The 24,793-nt window shown below is 36.7% G+C and overlaps 1 protein-coding gene across 15 annotated transcripts in view; it reads left to right on the top strand.

Annotated features, from left to right (window-relative positions):
- TCF12 (transcription factor 12) overlaps window positions 1–24,793 on the top strand; it is a 179,900-nt gene that overhangs the window by 44,402 nt on the left and 110,705 nt on the right. For 13 of the 15 annotated variants that reach the window (XM_087745128.1, XM_087745129.1, XM_087745125.1 and 10 more), the window contains 3 exons: window positions 7,752–7,825; window positions 11,582–11,650; window positions 22,923–23,025. In XM_087745128.1, coding sequence (XP_087601254.1) covers window positions 7,752–7,825; window positions 11,582–11,650; window positions 22,923–23,025 — 246 coding nt within the window. Of the gene's footprint in view, window positions 1–4,230; window positions 4,246–7,751; window positions 7,826–11,581; window positions 11,651–14,811; window positions 14,828–22,922; window positions 23,026–24,793 lie in introns of those variants that run through there. The other 2 variants (XM_087745134.1, XM_087745135.1) reach the window with 2 other exon arrangements.

The following is a 24,793-nucleotide window of genomic DNA, read 5'->3' as shown; positions in this document are numbered from 1 at the left end:
AAAATCCTGGCTCACTAAGATGCAAGGTTTTTTCTATGATACTTTATTTCTCCTCTGGTTCACCTACATGAACTCAGAAATTCAAAATATATGATGTTTCTCACAAATACTGTTTCAGCTCTTTTTTTTCTCTGCTTTTAAACTGCTTGGTATGTCAGAGGGTCTCTTTTTCCTTAAAAGGTTTGAGTGTTAATTAATGCATTAATAATCTTCTAAATATCAGCAAAGTACTTTTAATTTGTTGTAATTGGATAATTTTAATCGTACGTGTATAAAGATGCGTGACAATGGTCAACACCATGAAAGGATACTGACCTCAGGTTGATCTTGGAGTTTGTTTTCAAGAGGGTCGAAGTTTGCTGTACACCTTGTGATACAGTAAATGAGTGAAAGCACTTTTTTTAAACATTTTTGGACACATGGTTAGAAAAGCTGTCATACTTGCAGTGTTTTCTTTGCTCATGAGAGTTAGCGCCTCAGTCACACACTGTAACTCAGATTGTATTGTGTTCTGGTGACTGAATTGACAGTTTTCTGTACTGTTGTAATAGAGTTGGTAACAGTAGCTGTTGACTGTGAGGCTATATTTGAATATTTTTGGCCTGGTGTGTGCAGTCTTGTGACACTGGCCTTAATTTGGTGTATATATAAATATATATATATTTTAAAGTATGCGGTTATATAAAGCTGTTGAGTCATAACTGAAGTAACCACAGGAAAATTTGCCAGTAGAATGGATTATTATCATAGCTAATATCATAGGGCTGGGACTTGCTTGTTAAGCTGTTCAGTCTGATACTTCATGGTTCAATACAGAGAGGAGAATAAGCAGCATGATGCAATTTAATAGCAGTTTAACTGTGTGTGTGTTTGCATGTGAATAAAAGCTCTGGGTTGTATCCCTGCTGAAGGCTTGATCTCTACGCTGGTTTGCTTTATTCACATTTGTAACCAGGGAGGTTTCAAAATATACTCTGTGTGCGCACATGTGTAAATATTATTTACATACAGGATATAATCCATGAAGATTAGCATTTTAGTTTTTTAGAATTTTAACCTTAAATTGGATGGAAGAATAATATTAATGCTTGTATTAATAAAGGGAAATATTCTTTTCAGAGGCAAAGAATAGCTTCACTGTGTAGTGCTCTGAGCACCTCTGTGGACTTGTAAGGACATTTTTTTTTTTTTTTTAAACTAGTTTAAATGCTGATTTATATAGTTTTCATCATTAGCTTATGCTTGAACTGTCTGAATAAACATACACCAATAACAAATGTATTGCATACAGCATATTAGATACGGTACTGTAAATATGCTTCCCTCTTTGAACTGTACCTGATATATTTTTTTCTGGCAAGATGGGTGTAGCAATGTGCAGTTTTCTGGGTTAGTACAGTTTGGGTGGGAAAGGCCAGTTCCAATTTTATTTTGAGCAGGTTGTATTGTATTTAAAGTGTCCAGGTCATGCCAGGTCACTTGGTGTGTTTGGTGACGTGATTTAGAGTCTAGGAAGCAGAGAATATGAGGAAGGAGAAGCAGGTAACTTCTGACATTTCTGTAAGAGTGCTGCTATTACAGGAATTAATAACCCAATGTTGTTCTTAGGGAACACATGGGCCTTATTACAAGAAATGAATAGGATTGTTTGTGAAATGAAGTTAAAAGTAACAATTGCCTTTTTTTTTATAGCAAATTGTATTTAGGTAATGAGTGGAAACAAATCTAAAACTACTTGATAGTTATATAGGAACTGTATTACCGGTACTGACTTTTGATGTTAATAGACACTGTTAAAACAAGTTAAAGGTTTTCATCAATTTTCCTGAACCAGCATGATTTTTTTTTTCATATTTTCTTCTGACTTTATACAACGTATTTTGTTGTATTAGAAAAAGTTCAAATGTATACCCTGAAGTTGAGAAGTGTATACCCTGACCTGAGAAAATACTGTTCTTGCAAATCATTTTCTGTAGGAAAGGATAGGTTTTAAAGACATTTCCATAAAGAGAGAATTCAATTTGCTGATATGTTTTAGGTTACAACTAATTTTTAACACCTGTCAATGCTAATTTTGGTCTAAGTTTTGGTTATTGCCCAGGCAAGTTGTGTACTTGCTGTACATTCCTCCCATTTGAATAATTTTGTTCTACTGAGCTTTTAATTGTGATTGCTTATTCTGGGGATAGAAATTAACTTTGTATAGAATACCTTATTGCCTATTCTTAAAATAATTTCCATAATAATTGGCATAGAGGGTGTTTATTCTTTGCTATGTCAGATAATTGTGCTCCAGGATTCTCCAGGATAAACAATGTTTCAAAAATGCAAATGAATTTATTTACTACTAATAATAATGAGTGTTGGTATTTCAAACAGATCTTATAAACTGATCTTTGCAAAGAAAAATACTCAAATTGAAACTAGTGTTTTATGGGTAATAATCGAGATAACCGATGCCTCCTCAGGGTGGCTTCAGTCCTGGTAGCGCTTCCTTGCACTTTTAAATGTCTGCCATTGGAGGCTGGTAGTTAACAACCTCTACTCTCATGGTTATAAATCTGACTGGGCAGGTGGGGAAGGATATTGAAACTAAAAGTTAAGCCCAGGAGAAATTTCACTTTTAGACCACACGATGGATTGAGTGTTCCATCTGTGACATGGTTCAATGCAGGGAGGAGAGTGTGCAGCATCGTGCAATTTAATAAAATTATCTTGGGAAGTTTCCTGAAGGAGTTGTGGAGTCCAGAGTTTGTACCAGACAACTCTGACTCAAGATAGTGTTTCTGTGACATATCCATAGCACTTGCATTAATCTTCTCTGGAGCAAAAGGTACAAAAAGGGATACTGATCTGCTACTTCCACTAGTGCCTCTAATAAGCAATTCTGTTACTGGGGAGGAACTTTCCTTTTTGATCCGGAGGGATGGGGGTAACTTCATATCCATATGCTTTAAGGCAATTGGTACATTCTCCAAGAAACAGTATGGATTGAGATTTGAAGTTTCTAATGATTCCCCCCTGCCCCCCATGCTTGAAGTACTTCCCCTTGCCTTTCCTTTGGGGGTGGGTGGAGAGAAAGCCCTCTATTTATATAGTTTGAAATGAAAGTGGTTTGTCTTCTACCTAATTATAATGTTGCATCTGAATATATCCCAATGGCACTTAAGTGGTTAGACTGTTGATAGGTTGCCTGGGTTTCATTTCTCTTCTCAATTTGATTAATGCCCTTAGCTTTGTACATTTTAAGCCCACCATGTGACATCTATTGTCAAAGCTGCTTTTGGTTTAGAGTGTTTCCCCCACCCCCGGTAATAAATGTGTGGAACTATAGCTTGTCTTTACTTGTTTATCTGACTTGCAAATTTCAGGTACTTTGTGAGAATATAAATTATTTTATGATGTTATTAAAAACATTGTCTACTATAAAATGAGAAATATTTCCTATTTGGAATCAACAAGAAGAGGCTGAGAACTAGTCTTAACCTATTGAAATTTAAAATTTTTAATTGAGACAGTATTTCTCTGTTAAATAATATTTCTCTTTGCATCCTTTTACTAGTAAGGTCTAGACCTAAAATATAATTTTAGGTAATAATTTGTATCATACTTTAGAACAGACCTTTGCAATATAGGGTCTAATGGTAGATTGCTTTGTTAGAGTGTCTAAGATGCAAAATACAATCAATGCTGTTATGATTTGTGTTCTAGGTTTTTTTACAATTGATTTAAGTTGTTGAATCGTATCTGAAGGAATATTATTACTCTGAAACAAAATTGGATAAAGAAGCTATAAAAGACAGAAACTCATACCTTGAGTACCTAGTATAACAATCTACAATGTGATTTTTTTTTTTTGTCAGATCATTTATTTGATCAACATCATAGCAGATGGTAACCCTATAAAGTATATTATCTTGTTTACATGACCATTAGAGCCTGTGTCTCTTGAAATAAGATTTAAATAAGGTCGTCTTTGTCAGATAGCAGCAAGAACAACAACTTTCATTTCACTTTGATTGTAAAATCCAATTTTTTTTTATTAGATGACTGTTTGGACCTGTTTCTTCAGAATGGATACATATGTTGAAGTAATGAGGCAACAGGTTTCTTCAGCTTTTCTTCTAGAACAGCTTGAAATGCTCACAGCACCTTCCTAAAAGTGACATTTAGCAAGGCCTTTTTAGAATTCAATGCATAAAGCCAGAAAACATCCTCGTGATTGCTTGGTCCAGTCTTCCCGAGGTGAGTGAGGAACACTCAGCCTTTCCTGCAGCCTGACCGGGGTCTCGGATTTGGGCTGTGCTCTATCTACGTGGCTGGCCAAGGGCAGGGGTGATGTCCTGCTGGTCCTCCCTGGGCCAGTGGTAGTGAGTGCAGTGGAAGTGCCATGTGAGCCAGAACCAGCCACAGACTGCCAGCTGAATCCACTCGAATGAAGATCAAACTTACTCAATTACTCCCTAGTTAAACTACACTGTGTCTGCTATAGAAGTAGCTGATTTTGATTGAGAACTATGAAATCAACTCATGAGTCATTTCAATTACTTTCCATCCTCAATGCTTACTAAAAAAAGGAAGTGGGGGTAGAACCTCATTATACTTCTGTCTGCCTGACTGCATATATGTGTGTTACTAGACCTTTATAACACGCCGTTGTTGAATTTCCCCCTTTTTCGTATTGCCTGAACAGATTGAGATACTGCAGCCTTTCCCTGTGCAGCATGTTTTTCAGTGCTCTGTTACTGTCACAGCTTTCCTGTGCCCTTTAACATTCGTGATGAATTAGTGGATACTGGAATTGGACACTGCGTTTCCTTGTGGAAGGGATTATACGAAGATGATGATCCCCCTAGTTCCTCCATTCTGTTTCGCGTTTCCCAGGAAAACGCTTGAACCCTTTTGATGATACTATTGCTTTGAGACTTATTGAATTTATTACCATAGATGACTCCTGTGTTCTTTCTTACTATGTCTTCCCCACTTCAGGCTTTCCTCCCATCTGGAAGGTGTATCTTATGCGCCTGGCTCATTCACGTAGAACTACCTTTGGCTGTATTAAAGTATGAGTTGGTTGTTTGTGCCTAGCCTGCTAGAGTTTGTCTGGGTTGTTGTCTCTTGCAGCATTTGGGTTTTTTTTAATGTCATTGGTGGAAAAAACATGAGTGTACAAACCAGAACAGATTCCTTGAGCACCATCGTGGACGTGTATCTGATTTGCTGGTTGAGCGTTGTTGGCTAGCTGGTTCTCTGCTCGTTTGGCATGTGCTCTGTTGATGGGGACTGAGGGCAACAGGGCTGTTGTTCCAAGTCAAATCTAGATGTCAGGCGGCAATAAGTCAGAGTGCCGGTGTTCTGTATGCAGTGTATGAAATTCTTCTTCGTAGCCTTCAAGGAGCTTCTAAAGTGCGAATGCATGTGCCTCGTGTGCAAATTCTGATTAAAGGGTAGGTCTAGATGCAAGCCTGTTTTGGGCTTGTAAGAAAAGAAAAAATGCTGCATGAAAAGTAGGAAAAAGACACCTGGCAGAAAAAAGGAAGCATGTTGATACTCCTGACTACTCTAGCTAACCATACTGGGCTTTTTTAGAAGAAAGGATTCTGGGAACTACTTAGAAATTACTTTTCCTCCCCATCTTAAGCTGTTACATTCTGTTTTAGAGCAGTTTCTGTAAACAATTTATTTGCATAATTCAAATGGTGGAATTAAAATACGAGAATTTGTAGCTATACATGTGCTGATTTAGCAGAACCTTAACATAAGTCCTTATGTCCCACTGACTCAAATTTTTAAATGAGTAACATGTTTTACTGATTAGGGGTCACACATCTAAACACTCTATGCATAACCATTATCTACTGACATATTTCTTAAATGAGTTGATACAATGTACTGTGTCTTAGACTTTCCCGAAGATTTTGTCTTGCAATAAGATATTTTTCTTTTTTCCCCCTCCCTCCCCTTGCCTACTATATGTCTCTTTTGAAACTAAAGCAATGGAAGACTTGTTATGATAATCACTGAATTACTAGTGCTGTTGTTTCTGGCAGAAAAGAGTCAGTTGTGCCAAAAGATTACTTTTGCCTTTGTCAGTGCCAGCCACGACTTTTTACTCAGCTCCTGGACCAGTTACAATGAAACAACAACAACACTGTCAGCTGCAAAATGCACCAAACTTCCACAAACTGCTGGCTCAATATAGTGGTGGTTTTGCATTTTCAAAGAGCGTTCTTCAGCCTTGAGCATCTTTCCTGCAGTACACAAAAGGTGTCTATAGTTTTTATATGGGTGATTGTACTGTACTTTCTGTTTAACATGCCTTCTGCAGGCTCTCTTTGTCAAAACAGTATTTTGTAGCGTCATAAAACACATTTCTTAAGGAAATGATGATGAGAATACTGTTACTCCAGAGGTAGTTATTTGCAGTATTTCCTTGCATTTTATTTTGTAGTGTGGCCTGTCCGAGATACATGCATGAAAATTTTATAGTTGCAATATAAAGTTAGGGTTTAGGGATGATTGTATGAAGTAACTTGCACTCAGCTCTTATTTATAAATTGTGACACTTAATTCTTATTTATAAATTATGACATTGTAAAGCTTCATAAATAGTTTATATTATACATCACATAAAGAATTTATGCTCTACATCAAAACTCTTTATGAGAGAAGTTTGGGTGACTGAGAACTAATGAGTTGTAATCTGTAGGCCAAAGTGTGTGGAAGTCTGCAATTTAGGATGGAAGTGTTCCACCTGTTTGTTTTTTTTTTTTTTTTTTTAAAATCTTGTGATACAGATAACCAGGAACCTAATTACTAGAATAGTAACCTTATCCTATATGAATGAATTGGCTATAGGAATTCAGGTACCTTTGCAATTAGTTGTTTTGGAATGTGGTTTAAAGATGGTTTGACCAATTAACTTTGAATAGAAAGTAATTGGAGAAAGTGTTGGCAACAGTATTTCTTAATTGTTGGCTAGATAATACATGGGATATGTATTCTGATACTGAGTTTAAAGATCTCCCTATTTTTCCTTCCCCTTTCTCTTTTGAGCTGTAACCTGGATTTGCATAAAGGGAACTGATTCTAGAAGAACCGTTAGAGTTAGATTCCTGTTTTAATAGGGCAGACACCATGAGTCTCTGTGTTGGTTTGGTGGTGGTTTTTTCTTTTTTCTTTTTTTTTTTTTAAGCCATTGAAATATAACCAGTCTGTCTTGCCTTTTTCCCCCCTTATGCTAAAATATCTTGCATGTCATGTAAAGACCAAGCAGGGGAAATAATTTCGCACATTTTACAATACTTAAGCAAGACATGAGAGCAAAGAGTAGATAACAAGTATACGTTTCACAGTATGTGCTGCAATATTCAGTGCTTAAGATGCAGGATAAATCAGGCTGTGCAAAAAGCCAGGCTAACATCGTTGTGCTTGTTTTGTTACTCATGCTAATTTCTTGTGGATTGGGTAGGGCAGACACTGCAGATTGGCACATCTTCTTGACTTTTTATGCTCCTGTTTTCAGCAGCTGCAGGTGTCCAAATGAGTAGGTTGCTTTGTACCCAGCTTCATTAACAAGGAAACTGTTCATCTTAAGTTTTGTTTTTAGAAATACTGCTTTAAGTGTACAGAAGCAGATGAATTTGCTTTAAGTTTATGGAAGCAGATCAATGTGCTTTCAGGTTGCTTCAGAGAACATTACGCTTTTGCTATCTTTTCTTATAGGTCTGTATTTTTCTGCTTATTGCTAGGTATGGATGAGCGAACAGGTGCCACATCCTGGGGAACAAGCGGTCAGCCAAGTCCTTCATATGAACCTTCAAGGGTAAGGTTTCTACATAATAATTCACAGTGAAAGTTTATGGGAATGTATAATGAAAATCAGCAGATGATTTGGCAACGTTTTTGAAGGGTAAGCTCCTTTAAATACAAAGATTAGCATCTTTTAGATAATTTAATGACTTTGATATGCTGCAAGAGTGATTCAGATTTCTAAGGCTAAAAAAATATATAGATTAAGAATTTATGGAAATAAACTGTACATAACTATATACTTGAATGATGAGCATGTGTTTTATTTACCTTATGGTCAGCAAATGAAAATAGAAGTCATGTTACTTATTCAGGAACAGATTTATTGGCAAAGTATAGGGAACGCTTGCCTCTCCATTAACATTAGCCAGCTATAGTATGTGCTGTGTCATGATGTTGGAGAGAGGCTTCTCTTTTTAAATACCTTCCTCCTGTTCCCATTGCAGCTTCATCCATCCTGCTTATTGAGCTAAAGGTTTTTCATAATATCTAATATCCTAAAATAACATTGCCTTTTTAAAACCCAACTCAATGGTCAAAAGCAAGCTTTCCCCTTAGTAAATCACATTCCCTTTCATCTACTCAATTTTCTTTTTATGACTATCTATGCCTTAAAAAGCCAATGAGCTAAGTACCTAATGAATTAATTATTAGAAATATGCAGCATAACTGATGGGCCTAGTCTGAATAATCTGTTCTGATTTCAGTCCCCTTGAGCCAGCGAGCTGTGTTAGCTCTTGCACCTTTGCAGCTTTCTCTTGCTGTGGAATGAAGTGGGTAGGCTGCAAGGATGTTGTCCAGCTCACTGGATATTGTTAAAACCTATGTCTGACTTTGGAAGAGAGCATTAGAAAGATTTATCATGAAGTCCTAATTTTTCCATTGATCTTTGGTAAATAAACTATAATAAAAAGATAAAAGAACTTTATGGGTTGTGGAAGTATTTCTGTGCAACCTGGAAATCAGGCATTCTTTTTAAAATATCCTGCATAATTTGAGGCATGAAGCCCAGCCTTTAGATGCCTTTTCTACATTTGAAATGAAATCTTATTACGCAGCTTTAAGTAACTCGTATTCTTACTGTAAGTGTTTAGTGGTTTGACATTCCTTTATGATGTTGCTGATCAATTTTAATCAATCATGAGTTAAGCTGATCTAACTGGAATTTGAGCTTGTGATTCATCAGCTGTGTGGCTATATTAATCACATATTTTTTTTATGTTAGGGGATCAGCCAGCTAACATTCCAATAATGTAAAGTTAGGGTGCCTGGTGTGTTGGTCTTTTTTGTTTGTTTGTTGTGTGGTTTTTTGATGTGCTTTGTTGTTGTTGTTTTGTTTGGTTTTTTACTATAATGGAAGATCATGACACTGGTCAAGAACCAAACCCTCCACAAATTATACCATTATACCCTGAAGCTGGTAATAAAGGCAGATGTTCGTGCTCTAACAGAGGTACACCAGACGTTAGGATGATAGGAAGAGGTTGGTGCTATTTGGTTGTATCATTAAGAAAAGCAAGTGTAAATGTAGGTTTGTCTTGAGCCCTATGGAAGGCTTCAGGACTAAGAGAGATGTTAAATTCTTATACATGTCAGGTGTCCTTCTCTCCCCAGCAATTGTAACTCGGACTTAAAATAGTTTCTATTTAAAAAAAAAAAAAAAAAGAAAAAAAAAAAGAGCAAGACCAAAAAAAAAGAAATTTATCCTCCCAGCAAACAGTTCTTGCTGAATCATAATTTATGTTAGGACAGTTTCAGCTAAAGCCAGTTGGACTCCAGCCAAACTGAATATATTGTTAAGAGTTGATGGAATCTATCCCCAGAATGTTATTGAAGTATTTCTTCCTCTGCTGGCTAAGTGCAGAGGATTTTTCTCTTGCATGCTAGTAATTTGAGATGATACTGAGAGTTCATTCTGAAGCCCCGGTTATTTACAGCTTGTGATGGTTTGGTTTTTGGTGTTTTGGGGTTTTTTTGGGTTTGGTTTTTTTTTTTTTTTTTTTAAAGAAAATATGTTCACTTTTTTTTTAAACTGGAGCATACTGTTTTAATAGGCCTTTCTTAATTCAAGCTAAATACATTATAAAGTATGTTTAATTTTAGAGAATTGGCAGTTTATACTGTCTGATTTTTATTTTTTTTTTTGAAAGTTACAGACTTTGAAAATACTGACATATATATTTATTTCCCTTCTTGTATTTGTGGCCGAATTTAATGATTTTATAGTATGGCTTTGTATACATCAGTATAAAATTTAGAACAGGAGAAGACTGAATACTTGCATACAACCCTTTTTGATTTACAGACTAAAAATGAAACAATTAGGTTCACCTCTTCCCTCTGTATCCCAAAACAATGTTTTGTATGTTTTGCCTTCTCTTTTAAAAAAAAACACAATCATTTGTTCCTGTAGTGTTGAGGTGGTAAAGTTTTTACTTCGATAGGGGATTTTTTTTGTCTAAAGGCAGCAGAAATCATTGTAGGGGGGAACTCCAATGGTCCTAAATTCTAGTGAAAGATTATTGTAAGTTGAATATTTTTACAAATGTCTTCCTGTACTAACTTTCTTTTTGGAAAACCTGCTGAATTATATAGATTTAAGAGCAAGTCTCATATTAGCGTAGAATGTGACATTAGACTGTCCATAAAATTTCTCCATGGGGTCAGCTTAGATGTGAGCTGATGGCTACGCAGTCCTGAAGCATTGGTACAGCAGCAGTTCCTGATGGGATCGCTGACCAGGTAGTGGATGCTGGTAGGTTTAGATTTTCCTGAGAGCCTGGTGGGGTTGGGTTGTCACAGGACACATCAGCCTCTGGTGCTAGGCTTTGATAGATTACAAAACATGTGCATCTCCTTGGTTTTTTTGTAGTATATCATCTTAATGCACTGAGGAATAAGGAAGGCCTGTCCCACAGGGTCAGGATAGATACTATGCTGAATCAATGTGAAGTGGCTATCCAAAGGAATTCAGAGGGTTTGGCTGACGAATATAGATCTTTGCCCAGGCCTTCAATACACCTAAAAATTTTATAGTGGGAGGGGAAAAAAACCAACTTTCTGTAGAGGCCCTGCATGAAGCAATAAAGAATGGTTATCTGGGATGTCATTTAAATGACAACAATTTTCTTTTAAAGAAAACTGAATTCCTTTTACAGGAAAACTCCATTCCTGTGTTTTCCTGAAAAAAGTGATGAACACTAGAAATATATACTGTCTGTATATAGAATTGGTAATGGTTAAGAGGCACAAATTAATTCATCCATGGCCATGTTCTTCTGCAAAAAAGTAGAACAAAGGAAGTTCTCTTCTGCATCGAAATCACTGAAAAAGCACTGGACTTCATTTACCAGTCTAAATCAAGTTTGCATGCATAAATTTGGGGTAAGATGTATGGTCTTTATTTTTTGGTTTTCTTTCAACTAACGAGACACATTACACTACTGGTTCAGAATTTTGAATAAAGATAAGTTCTGACTACTACTTCGTATGCTGCCAGATCAGATGACTCTGAGGAAGAGGTAAAATGAGCGTGTGGGTCTGTACTGTAAGAACAGAGATCAGAGTTTCTCAGGAGGCAGGGCAAATGATACACTTAGTCTTTCACATTCCTAGGTTATTCCTTGTGTTGATTAACATACAGAGTTTAAATAAGTTATAATTGTCTTACACGTTCAACTTTAACTTCAAAGTCCAGTGCTTTTTCCCATAATTTCAATATAGAATGTTATTCTTGTACCAATTGTTCTTACTACTTGCCTGTTTACAGGAAAATGGCAGTCTTCATGGAAAAAGCTCAGACCTCTCCACGGACATAGAAAAGTTGAAACCTCAAGAGGTACCACTTATTCTTTTTATCTTGCGTGTGATTTCTTTTTAATTTTTCTTTTTAAATCTGCGTGCAGCCTGCTACCGGCGTGTTCCTTTAAAAGTCACAATACAGTGACCAAATTATTTAAGAATTTAAATTGTTGGCCCAGAATTGGCTGGAATTTCCAAAGGTACATAAAGATAAGCAATTTTCAATTAGAATTGGAATTTGGTGATAGTTAAGTACATACCTGTTAAAGGCTAATTAAATAAGACGGTGGAAGACTGGCTAAAGGAGATCTTCCTTTCCTGTCCTTTCCTTTCCCAACTCCTGCCGAAGGTCTGTTCAGGTCAGTATAGATGGTCTGATTGTGTCCAGCAATGATGCTTAAGGAAGGAGTGTAAGTATAGGGCAAATATTTTGCCACCTTCACTGTCATACTGTTCTGGCAAAGCTGAGCAGTTATGGCCTTAGGAGATTTCCTGAACAGAGCTGACCTTCTGGACGTTGTTCTTAATAGCTATTGGTGGACTCGTTCTCTGCGAGTTGTGAATTTTTCTGACGTTGATTACAGTTTTGGCAACAGTTACAAGTGTTTTGTGGCAAAAATATTGATGTTTTTGTCTTAAGTGTGCTGACCAGTCATTTAACTGATTTCCACCGTGTTCCTGTGTTCTGAATAGTAATGATTGGTTGTTACTGATGTGCTGTTTAATTCTCCCCCCCCCCCCATCTTTATTTTACATGCCACTTATATGTCTCTCCTCAACCAAATTGAAGAATCATAATCTATTGATCTCTGCTTGTATAGTAACTTCTAACCTGTGGTTAGTTCTTGGTGCCATTCTCTGAATCTTTCTGCTTCTTCTGTATAAGTTAAGAGTTAGGGTGATTATGGCTGCATGCACTAGTCAAGATGAGAGTATACCATCAATTTCTGCATGACATAATGATACTTTCATTCTCTGTTCCTTTCTTACTTATTACTAAGTCTTGCATTTTTTGACTGTCACTGAGCTCTGAAGTGATATTGCTTCAAAAACTATGCAGAAAAATAAGATATTTTTTCTTACATTGTACAGTAGTTACCACATTGTTATGACATCGAGTTATTTTTTCCACGTTTCTTTTGTATTTATTTACACCAAATTTTATCTGCTGTTTTATTGCCAATTTCATGGAGGACTTTCTTTGCAACTCTGCACTAACATTTAGTTAGGATTATTTTAAAATGTTTTTTGTTATCAGCAAATTTTACTGTGTCTTTGTTCACCCACTATTTTTGATTTATTCATGGAATTCTTGAAGAATTTTGGTCTGAGTACTGTTTTTTGGGGGAGTGGGGAAAAGGCATTGGTAACTTGTTTTCACTGTGAAAACTGGACGTATATTCCTGTGCTTGGGGCAGGGTGTTTGTTTATGTATTTTAATCTTTTGATCAATAATTAATTCACAAAAGATCCTTCTCTCATACCCCATAGCAGTTCAATTTATTTTAAGAGTCTCTGGTAATACCTTATTAAAAGCTGGAATATTCTTATTTTAATAGTGTTTTGATCTAACATTGAAGGCTGAGAATCACTGCAGGCTTGAGAAAACCTTATGTATGAGCCTTTTTTTTTCATTACCTAATAATGTTAAATAGTGTTCTGACACTGAAAGAGCAGTGGGTATTTGTATTCGAATTGACTGTCATGATCTTAAATTTGTGAAAAGGTACAAATGGAGACATTAGTGACTTCTGTGTGGAAAATGTCTTTTGCATAGACCAAATGTTTTGTTAGAAAAATGAATAATTTGAAAATATATCGGGGGGGGGGGAGGGGAGAAACAAATAGGAAAGCTTTATTTTTTAGAGGAATAATCCAGGAATGGTAATTAGCAAGTCAGTGGAATTCTATGAAGTGCTGGTGGTCTCCCTTATTCTTGAGTGGTTATACTGAAGTCCATATGCAATACTGTGTCAAAATTTTCTGTCTCTGGTGATGCTTGTTTTTCTTCCAACTCTCCAATCTTGCTTTTACTTCTATATGTGCAACAGTGGTGGTTTTTCAGTGAATATCTTCTTGTTAATGCATGCAAGTCCCTCCCTTGTCTGAGTGATACAGAGCTAGAGATATTTTTGCATATGTTCATAATCCCTTGCAGTAGAAGGGTAGCTGGCTCTTAGTGTATGTTGCAGAGGACTGTAAAGCTGCTTTTTGAAAGCCTTGCTCTACTGAGCTCTTTGAAGCAAGTTCTGAGGTACTTGAACCAAGTAGCATGTTTGCTGCACAATATATTGCCCTATAGCACTTGAAAGTTTTGTCTTCTGTTGTGAGATACTTCTGAACTTTTTAGCTTTCCCGTTTTATTTCGGAGTTGTAATTTATGCTCATAACCTAGCAACAACTTGGTATAATCACTTTTTTGGGATAAACATTGTCTTTTAATTAAACATTTTTCTACCATAGTTTTTTATTGCGGTGTGGGTAATGGTTGCTCTTATTTTGTGAAGAATAATGCTCCGTGAGGTTTTCTTTCACTGTTTTGATTTTGTTGTAATGTACCTTTGCAATAAAAGGAGCAAGTTAGTTTTTCATCTGTTTAGATTGCTGTCTCCAAATCAAGCAAATCTAAAAATATTTTTCATAAGACGTTTCCTTGCTGGATAGCCTTTTTATGTATACACACATAATTTTAACTGTTAAAAATTTAGCATAAATTACCTGAGGTATTTTTCTTCCAAGATCTGAACTGTGGGTATTTCAAGTATCTTCCAGCATGTATGTTGCATTAAAAGCTGCGAGTGTACATTTTGACCAGATTCAACATAAATTTAGCTTCAGTACTGAGTATGCAGTTTATCATCCTTTTTCATTTACATAACTCTGCTATGTATCTACTTGAAGCCAGAGTTGAATGGATCAAAATACCACTGCTAGATTTAGATGGTTTTGTAGCATCAGTCAACAGGTTGTCAACAGGTTATGCCCTCTATTGTATGTAAAATACTCAGACACGAACTGGAACCTGAAATACTGTATGCCCAAACTATTCCTTCCCCCCCTACCACCAGTAGTACTTTTAATTTGCAAAGTCATCAAAAAATAGTACTGAGATAGCAGGTTTTGAAATAGTATTTTATACCTCTTAATCTCAGGTACATAACAAGAAAGGAAGCTGTTAAATAGCAAAACAAGACAAGAGGGACACAGAAATACAGTAAGTGTTATCAAGTCTGTTGTATTTGTGTCCTTTTTGTCCTCTGTTGTTTTTTTTTGCGGGGGAGGGAGGTTGTTTGGTGGTTCTGCTGCTGGTTATTTGCTTTTCCTGATGTATTCTATAAGTAAGCAGATGATTGATTCAGTGTGAAATCAAAGCCAAAATTAAATATCCCATATTCAGTGCACAGGACACGTAAGCTGCATTTGCGAAAGTTTTATAATTTGATTTATGGGCAGCACTTTTCAAAGCAAGTTCTGATATTTAAGTTCTGAATGCTTTAGTTAGGTTTTTTAAGTATTGTCTTTAAGCATTTATTGTTAGTATGTGGGCTATACTTGTATTTTATTTCCTGGTTTATAGCTTAGATAAGAGCTAGAAACACATCGTTTCATTCATATGAGTTATATCCGTTCACAACAGTTTTCCATGTGGCCAAGGAATTGTCCCATTACATATCATGTTGATATTTGTGTCTCAGGAGTTTAGAGAGGTGTAATTGGCCATTGGGTTTAGCTGTTTAAAATCAGATTCATCGTTCACTAAGTTAACTTCCTTGAAATGGATTGAGAACTGGAGAAAATGGTGATTATTTCAAAATAGATTCCTTGTTCAATGTGTTATGTCCCCCTTCCCCTTCCAAAGCTCTACCAGGTTAAATATAAACAAACCATGTTTTCAGTTGTACTCCTATTCCATTCCTGCACACGTAGCTTTCATCTATTTCAACTTGATATGTGGAAATAAGCTAAAGAATATTTGTAGAGCTCTGTTACAAAACATGTAACTTACAGTGACACTTGGAGGGTACCTGTGAAAGCTCTCTTGACTTCTCCCAATAATACCTGAAATCTGGGGTAGTGATATCTGTTTTTTTCCCCCCTGTGTATAAAGCTACATTTCTGTCTTCAGGATATTGTAGTGGAAGGTTAAAACTTGCTGATAGTGAAAGGGAATCAGAATTGAAACTAGAAAGTGTACAGCTCCTTGTTTCTGGTGCAGTTGGGTGATCTCAATCAGCTAACTGCGTTCATTCCTCTGTTTAATAAGTATGATACAAGTTTCTTGCACAATAAAGCAAGATGGGGTTGAAGTACTGCCTGTTCTCAGTGGGCTGGGAGATGGCACGCACGGACCCTGCGGAGGGGAGAGGTATTTGTTTCCTGGCATATCAGACGGGTCTTCAGCTTGGTCTCTTAGCATTTGGATTGTAGCAGGCAACTGACAGGAGTACGGATAAGGTGGTCGAAGGAGTGTGGGGAGTCTCCCGTCATCGTCCGTCTGCTCCGCTCCCCCCTTCTCTGGCATTTTTCCTTGTTTAGAAAGTTAAGGTAATTTTCTGTTTGACCTCTGACAGATCTGCATGCTGTCCTTATGGAGGATGTTGGTACTGTTGCACCAGAGAAAAGCAGGTTGCTGGTGCATTTGTTGTTGGTTGTGTTAGAAAATAGTTGGTTATTGAAGAAACTGTTTTTCATTTTAGTTTTTAATCATAATGCCAGTTGGTTGGTTGGTTTTTTTTTTTTTTGGTTACATAGGAGGTTTATACATTGTTGATTAATTATGTTCAGCCACAAACTGACTTATCATGTAATTCTCCATTCCCTCACAGAAAAGTTTCTATGCACATTCCTCTGGTCCATAGAACTACAAAATATGCTCAAGTATAGTTGCAATTGCAACATCTGAGCTAATAGTCTATGTATAAATAACCTGAAAATAAGTTTTCAGACTTAACTTGTTTTGTTCTTGTAGAGTTGATGGGAAGTTCTGTATTTTCAGACTTAAAATTATTCAAATCGTATGAAGTACTTTATTTAAAAATGATAGACTGAATTATAAAATACAGCCGTGTGGATCTCTTTGCTTCTTTAGTACTTTTCTTTCAGAAGTGTACTTGGGAACGTATACTTTTTGCTCTCTTGCTGTGCCTTTCCCTGTTCTTCTCAGGTGAATACTTTGTAAAATCATTTTGGTCGTGGTTTCGAAACAACATTGTTCCCAATTAATAGTTTGCTGCAAGACAGTGATTTAAATGGAGTTGTACTATGACCTGTGACAATGTGATGTTTCTTGGTGTTCAGTTAAGATAAATGAATATAGTGCAGGTGATCCTCAAGGCAAAAAGGAAGAGTACCCTTGTCTGGATTTATTTTTAGCTTACCTTCATTTTTGCAAGGTTCTTCCTGATCTGTGTGCTCAATAGACCCAGCCAGGTTTTGGCTTTGTAGTCTTTCCTCTAGGAGCCATTGACAAATATGTAGATGCAATGTCTGAAAATACTCTTTCCAAACCAAAATGGTTGTTTATTTCTGGAAACATACATGATCACATAATCCATAATCTTCTAAATTAGCTAGGACACCTTGGTATGGCTATTGTCCAGAGCCTCTTGTCTAATCTTCAGTCAGTGACTCACCATAATGTTCCTGGGTGTAGTGAGTCTCTCTGGGTCGGTCAGCCGATTTGTCTGTCTCACTGTCTCTGCATCTTGCTTTCTCTCCCCACTTCTCCCTCCTTGTGTTTTTTCCATCTTGTTTGTCTTTAGAACTCTCAGATTAGTTTGGAGAGGCAGATAATCCAAAATAAAGTGGATTTCAGCAGCAGATTCACTGTCGTTCATTTACACATTAGTCATTTAGATGACTGTTGCCTGATTCATATGATCATAGCCAAGTTTAGCTTGGAAGGGACCTCATTATTCCTGAGTTTTAAACAATTAGTATTTCTTAGTTAAGGTCAGCCAAACTATTAAAACTCAAGGAATTGAAAGCAGCATATATTAAACTTAATCTTTTGGTCAGTAGCCACATCAAACTGCAAAGTCAACCATTCATTTTAGTGGAGTTTTAATGTCTTAAGTTTAAAGGCGATGAGCTATACTGTAAGTTGCTAAAATGCAAATACCCACTTATTGATCTGGCAGCTTGGTTATGAGCCACAACTGGGTCTGATTTTGGTCTCTTCCCAGGGACTTGTGTAGGAGAGGGCTTGGGGATAAGGGAGGACAAACAAAGAAAAAAAGTCTGTTTTCTCTAGTTTAGTGGACTTGAGCAAATAAAATGCTGTGGAGTAGTTAACAGTACAGGAAGAAGTTATTTCATTAAGTCAATAAATGCATGGGAAAATCGTGTGCCGTGTAGTTAGTGTCTCCTTCATTTGTCAAATTTTACCCTGAAGTAGAAATAGGATGTTGTGCTTATTTAAAAACAAAACCAAACAACCCACAACTTGAGTTAGGGTCAGGAGTATAGTTTTGCTTATGCGTGGACAAATCCTGGTGTGACTTCAGAAAATAATTACTAAGGGACAACAGTTTTATGTTTTTGGAGTGCAAGCAAAAGGGAGAGGGTGAATCCTACGGAAGCCCTGGAACCAGTGCAATGAAAAGGGGTAGGAACAGTGAGCCAGGGAGGCTCTCTTTGGCTTGTTCTTAGGCGAGTTCTGTGATTGACTTAAACCAAATTGTCAGAACTTCAATGGTCGTTGAATGACATTGAGTTTTAGGAGGTTAATTACCATTTCATTTTGTAAAAATGGGGCATAGACTTATTGTGTCAGATCTTCCTTTATGGTTTAGTACGATAAATGTGCCTAGTAAGGAGTGTGTTTTCTCTGATTTTTTTCCATTTCCTCTTCTAGGTCTTCTTGAACAATACATTCTGTAAGATAATTTTCAGGTGTCCTCTATACTACTATTTATGATTTTGTAAATAGTCTCAGATTTTTAATTGGTTTGGCTGTGTTAGCATACCTGTGCATGGAAAATCCTCCTGATACAGACAAAGCCTAAATCACTTGGACACTTGGGGCATCTTGCCCAGAAGAGGTGGGAATGAAGACTGTTGCAACTGTTGATTGTTTTAATGGATGGACTTAATTTATTGGAATGAGTAGGGATCATCACTCTAATCCAATGAAATACCTGAAATATGAATAAAATGTCAGAGCATTCGATGTTGAGAGTGCCTTTGCTACTCAGTTAAATTGCAGTGCTAATTAGCAGTAGTCTTCCAGCTGCATTTCATGACAGGTGTTATTAGTAGACAATACTTGTTGCTTTTATTTGTAGACTATCTGACTTTGTCTTCCTGATCACAAACATGCAGTGAGACTGAAATCCAGGGAGAGCCCCATTGCAAAATGAACAGTGACAACATTACAAAATGCTGTAAGGGAACAGTTAGCCCCCATTAGACCTTATTGGGCTATAACAATACAGAAAGAAAAGTTTTGTCTTCCTTTGGGAAGGTTAAAGCTTGCTTTTGTAGTAGCTATGTAAGACGCTGGAACAAACAAGATGGTTTTGAGTTTACAGCTACGGCATCTAATCATACTCAAAAACAGTTTTCTTTCTGTAAACAGAAAAATGCCCTGAGCGATCTGCAGTCCCTTCAGAATAGGGTGCTCAGAACAGAAAATAGATTTGTCCAGTAACTCCTGTTTTGCAGACTTTTTTTTGCCAGTTATTTGCTAAATACTCAAAATGTGCACTCGGATGCATGCTAATCCACTGGTATGTTTGCTCGGGAGCAAAGGTGGCAGAAAGGGGGATGTGTACTCCAGCATGGCGTGTCTCCTTCCAGCCTTTCTATGTCAAACCTGCCTTGTAGGTAACAGTAGGTAGCAATCCTCCAAAGGGCTTTGGAAGCCCACCTGTGGTCCAAAGAATGCTATCACCAGCCTGTTCCAGTAGAGTCAGGTCAGAGTACGTATCATTGAATAGTTCTTCCCAAGAGGGAGAATAGCTTTTGGCATAACTAATTAGCTCCTGTTTCTGCTTGGAGCCTGCATCAATCTAGCTACTGTCAAGTGAGTCCCCTTCCAGAGAGTAGTCCTCAAAATTGCCGTGAACTGAAATTCCCTTCCTTTCTCAGAAAGCATGAAAGAAATTTGGCAGTATATATTATTGAGTCTTCTTTAAAACATAGATTTGAACAAGGGGCTCTGATAGAAATTTATATATATCCCCCCACCTTGTGTTGCTTTTGCCATGAGGGATGAGTTCAGATGCCAGCTGACGGTGTTTTCTCTTTGTTACTCAGTCACAGAGGTGGGATGTTCCTTTTAATAAACCACTATCCTTTACTGGTGTTGCAGACAGACTTTTTAAGGCTCTCGACTGCATTCTTCTTTAAGCAGTAAACATATGTTGTCAATTTGCACTATCATATTTGTTAAACACATTTTTTTACGCCTTGATTGTACAACTAGAAGCTTCCGGTAGCTTTTCAGAAGCTATTGGAAGCTTCTAAAGTTTCCATCTATGATTGATTACAGCTTTTCCCAGTAGACCTTTATGCTGTTTATTACGTAAGTGAACAATACAGATGTAAAAGCAAGGAACGGTATCAGGAATGCAATTTTATTTGAAGTACAGCTTAAATGTGAAGAATGCTCTGAAATAACTCTGTGTAATTTAAATCATTGTCCTTAGAGCTCTTCTGATTTTGCTTAATTTGCTTTTGTGAAGTGCAAAAGAAGTTAAATCAAAACTGCATGCGTTTGTGGTTATTTTGTATTCATTTAGTGTGGGTGAGTTATATGTGGGAATCAGCCCAGGGTTTCTAATCCCAAACAAAACTCTGCTGCTTGAGCTGATAATCCATAACTCATTACTAAGACTCTGAATAACTGGTGTCAAGGATGGTGGCTGAGTTAAGACCTCTTTACATAGGTCTGCTGTAGATGAAGGCTGAGAGAGGTTACACTTCGCACAAGTGTAAATTCTGTAATGCTTGGCAAAGAATGAAATGCCTGACACAATTAATTTTAGTTAGGAATTGAATTCAAGTACAGAAAAAACAACTCTACTTAAAGTGCTTGCATATGCCTTAGTACGTTTTCCCCTCGTATAGTAAATGTTCTGTTTTCTATGGCTTTAGTGTTGTGAAGGACTTCTTGGAGCATTTTCCAGGTAGATAAAGTAGTTGATTTGTCTAGTGGGGTAGAAATATAACTTTGATGCTATGGTAATTGGGTGCAAGTGCGCTCTGGGAAACTTGAAATGAAAAGAACGTGATGTAAAGGATTACTTGAAGGAATTCTGACGGAAGAAGGGAGAACATTCCTTTCTGTGTAAACTACCCCCCCAGTTCTCCAATTCCTCTATTTTGGGACAATATTAACTTGGGGAGGAGCATTATTAATCCTGTGCATTAGGTAGATTGTGTTACATGATGTGTAACCGTGTATGAAGTGAGTCTTACTCCTGTTATATTTTCAGTAGTTTTATTTTGTAAATAAAGATCTCTTAAAGATTTCAGTTTCTGGGGTTCATCTAGGCACCGCTTTCTGAATGTCTGAGATACGGATTCTCTTTTATCCCTGCTAGTGTCCTTCCTACTTTCTTTTAAAAATAAAATATAGTTGAAATATTGTCTTAGGGATAAAGGTTTTTAAAAAACCCCACAATAACAAGTACAAGCAGAGTGCCAAATAGGAAGCTACCTACTTAGGAGCTTTATTTTTTTTGGTGCTCTATTTGCAAATTTTTGTTTCTTTATTCAGCAGATTTAATTTCTTTTTTGTTTCATTTCAGCATAAAAATAAACCACATGTGGTGACCTTAGCTAGGAGCCACTCCATTTCCTCGGCAGCTGCTGCTACATGCTGCTTGTCTGACAGACAGGGCTAGGTCATGCTTACCAGAGGACACCCTTGTGGTCATAACCAAGTTGTAAATGTCACTAAGATTGTTTCTGAATGCCTATCACATGTGTATCGCTGATTCTGAAGTAGATAAAGTCAGCCAAAGATTCATTTGGGAGTTGGGACTCCCAGAAGATTACTTTTAAAGCCGAACAGCAGCAAGAGTTGTGACATGCATCCATAAGCAGCGGCAGTGATTTGACAGTTATTTAGCCCTCAGTTACTAGCCCTTTGGTAGAACTGACAGCATGCCTGCAAAGATAGTGAGGCCTGTTTCAGCCCCATTAATGTTGTCTTGAATGTGAGCCTGCAGTCTGAAAAAATGATAAATGTTCAGTGATTGATGATTTTATAGTCCCAGGGCACTTAGGATGGTTTCTGGTAGCTGTGAACAATTTTCCCATCTCCGTTAATTAGACCTGAGCTTAGGTTTCTCTCTACCAGACTTGGAGAAGTGAGTAAGTGGGAATTGTAAGATAACGTTTACACAATGTTTTTCAAATATTTGGCTACAAAGGAGGTGCAATTTTGAGTGCCAGGTCTGTTGTGTTTTGGTACAGAATAAGTGATTCAGTGCACATCTGATCAATCTGAAAGGCAAATACCATATTCATACCTTTATATGGAAAAGCTGAAAGCATTTTGAAATGTACAAAAGAGAATTTTAAGTAATTGGGTTGATTAAATAATATGTGCATCCTAGGGCTTCTGTGTTTTCTGTCTCTATACCTTTGGCGCCAGCTTTCAATAAGCCAGTGTTTCCTGACTGCATAAGGGTCACTCCAAGCCCGCGAAGTTGGCTATACTAATGCTAGAAAAGCACAAAGCAGTATTTCAGTTTGAGTGCTTGTTTGCAAGTCAGGTGACAAAGTTGTTTATTTAATTGCTATTTGGAAGTAAACCTTTTGTCAGTGAGCTATGCTGTTCAGTAATGTGATAGTGTCAAAATGCCTATTAATCTGTAACATTAATAGCAGGCTGCAAGGGGAAATGGAATTTCTTCTTCTCATTTGCACTAACATTTTTTCCTAATGTCAGTGACTCTTCCTGACCTTTTTACTGTGTTGTTTTATTAATGCAAACAGAAACCTTAGGCAAAAAACTTCTTCAGACTAATTTTACTCTTTCAGTGGTTAGCGACTTAACACTAAGAGGATTCGGATATCAAAATATCTCAGTATTATTCAGTTTTTAGAAATATTGTCCACGAGGACATAGCTTATTAAGAAATTATGTGGTTTCCTTTCGATGGGGGAGAAAGAAAAGAGGGAGAGAAAGTAAAATGTGGGCAGGGAGTAATTTCTGTGAGAGACAGACCCGAAAGCCAACTTTTGTGATTAATGACCAATTGTGACTCTGCACATTTAATTAGGAAAGTGTCATTACACTCAATTAGCAGGGCTGCCAAATAATCTGTTTAATACTCTGGTCTTTTTTTCTCTAGGGTTTTGCAGACAGTCCTCATTACAGTGATCACTTGAATGACAGTCGATTAGGGCCCCATGAAGGATTGTCCCCGACACCTTTCATGAACTCAAATCTGATGGGTAAGTAGGTAATTCTTTACGAGTATCCCCTCAAAGCCTCTTTGGTCAGAAAGAGACATTTTTCATTCCCTTGTCTAGGCCTGACATGTCAAGCATCTGGAAGTTGCTCTGTTTCTCATAGCAACGCTGACTTTCCTATTGAAATCTTTTTGTTGGGCAAATTCCTCATAAAGGCCATTGTCCAGGACTTTTTAGAAGGAGGAACCACCTAGATTTTCTCAAGTTGATCTAGAAAGCTGATATATTTTGATTTTGACTTTTACATTTCTTGTGTAAATTTTAAATTATTTTAAAGCTGAATTTTTCTTAACTTTGGCTGAGAAGACATCTATAGCAATTTTTAATTTGTGTGTTTTTTTTTTTTTAAAAGTATTATTTTTCTAACACTACTGATTCCTTAACTACTTACCAATTTATTTCAGTTAATAATTTGAGGGCTTGACTCTTACTTTTAATTTTCTAATTTCTTTTATATTAGAAATGTTGTCACTTCTAAGAAATAGATGTAAACTCCTATTTTGCTAGGCAAATGTTGTTAATGCTTCCAGGCCTGTGGGTGTCCAACGTTTTCTGCTTTTGCAACTGGAAAAACAAGCAAGCAAGATGTGTATTATATCGTGAGCTTAGGTACTGAAAGCTTTTTCTTCATTGCCTGTGCTTTTGTGTTACCTGAAACATGTTAATGTATTGATGGCATTGTTTGAAACTCTTCTTCTCCCTATTCCAGTTTGGAGCATAAAAATGTTGATTTCAAAGTATTTATTGTTTGGCAATGCATGGTCTTGGGACATATTTTTTTCTTGTATCTTAAACTTAGGGTTGACTCTGAATGTTTGTTCTGAATTTGTACATCTGATATTGTTTCACTTACATATTCTGTGTCTTGTAGACATGACCTATTTTGTGATCTCAGTATTGTCCTTTTAAGACACAGCCATGGTAATCTAAGTGGATTACCTAAATCTAAATCCTGATGGTCTGCAATTTCTTTTGGAAATCTTTCTACTTTGCTCAGTCTTTGTTTACTGTAATTGTCAAACAAAGCACAGCTATTGCTGAAAACAGAATTTTGTTTAAACCTTCATGTGTGAACCTGGAAATATGTAATTTTAAAATGACTGTCTCTGTAGTCTTTGTTTAGAGAGAATACATGTCGATTGGTCAATGATACTTATATCTGAAGACAGTAAAGCTAAAATGTAGTTTCCCTTAGTTATTTTGATAAAGCAGAGTAGAGCTTCCCCCCAGTACTGTTTCAAATACATTGTCTTTTTTTAAATACAGGAGACTAAAAAGACAAGTTACTTCAATTGCTTCTCCAGTATTTTGGTCAGTAGGATGTATGGAATGACTCTAGGTTTTGTAGCTGATACTGATTTTATTTTACAAAAATACATAGCAAAGTTTTGATTTTTTTTTTCTTTTAATTTTTATTACCAAAGGCAAACTATTAGCTCATGCTTTTGAGCCATCCAATTTCTGAACAATATATGCCTTTAAATATATGAAGAAAATAATTGGTGCAACCATATCTTCTTAGTTTTTCAGTTTTATTGAAGAGATGGCTAGGTGATTCCATTAGACATAATAGAATTATATCATTAATACAGATTTGAGAAGACTCCTGCATTGAGATTATTTTGTAGAGAATTAATGAACTGCAAGATGCGTATGTGTCAGTCAGTTACCCAAAGCAGCTGTGAACTGAAATAGTTTTGTAATGTGTTATGCCTAACAGTTCTTATGGATTTTATTTTGTTGGAGCAAT

The sequence above is a fragment of the Nipponia nippon genome, unplaced genomic scaffold (genome assembly GCF_047370975.1).
Source record: "Nipponia nippon isolate SJK-2023a ecotype South Korea unplaced genomic scaffold, ASM4737097v1 scaffold_9, whole genome shotgun sequence".
Taxonomy (NCBI): Eukaryota; Metazoa; Chordata; class Aves; order Pelecaniformes; family Threskiornithidae; genus Nipponia; species Nipponia nippon.
Note: the sequence above shows the minus strand (reverse complement) of the source record. Positions and strands in the feature narration are given on the sequence as shown.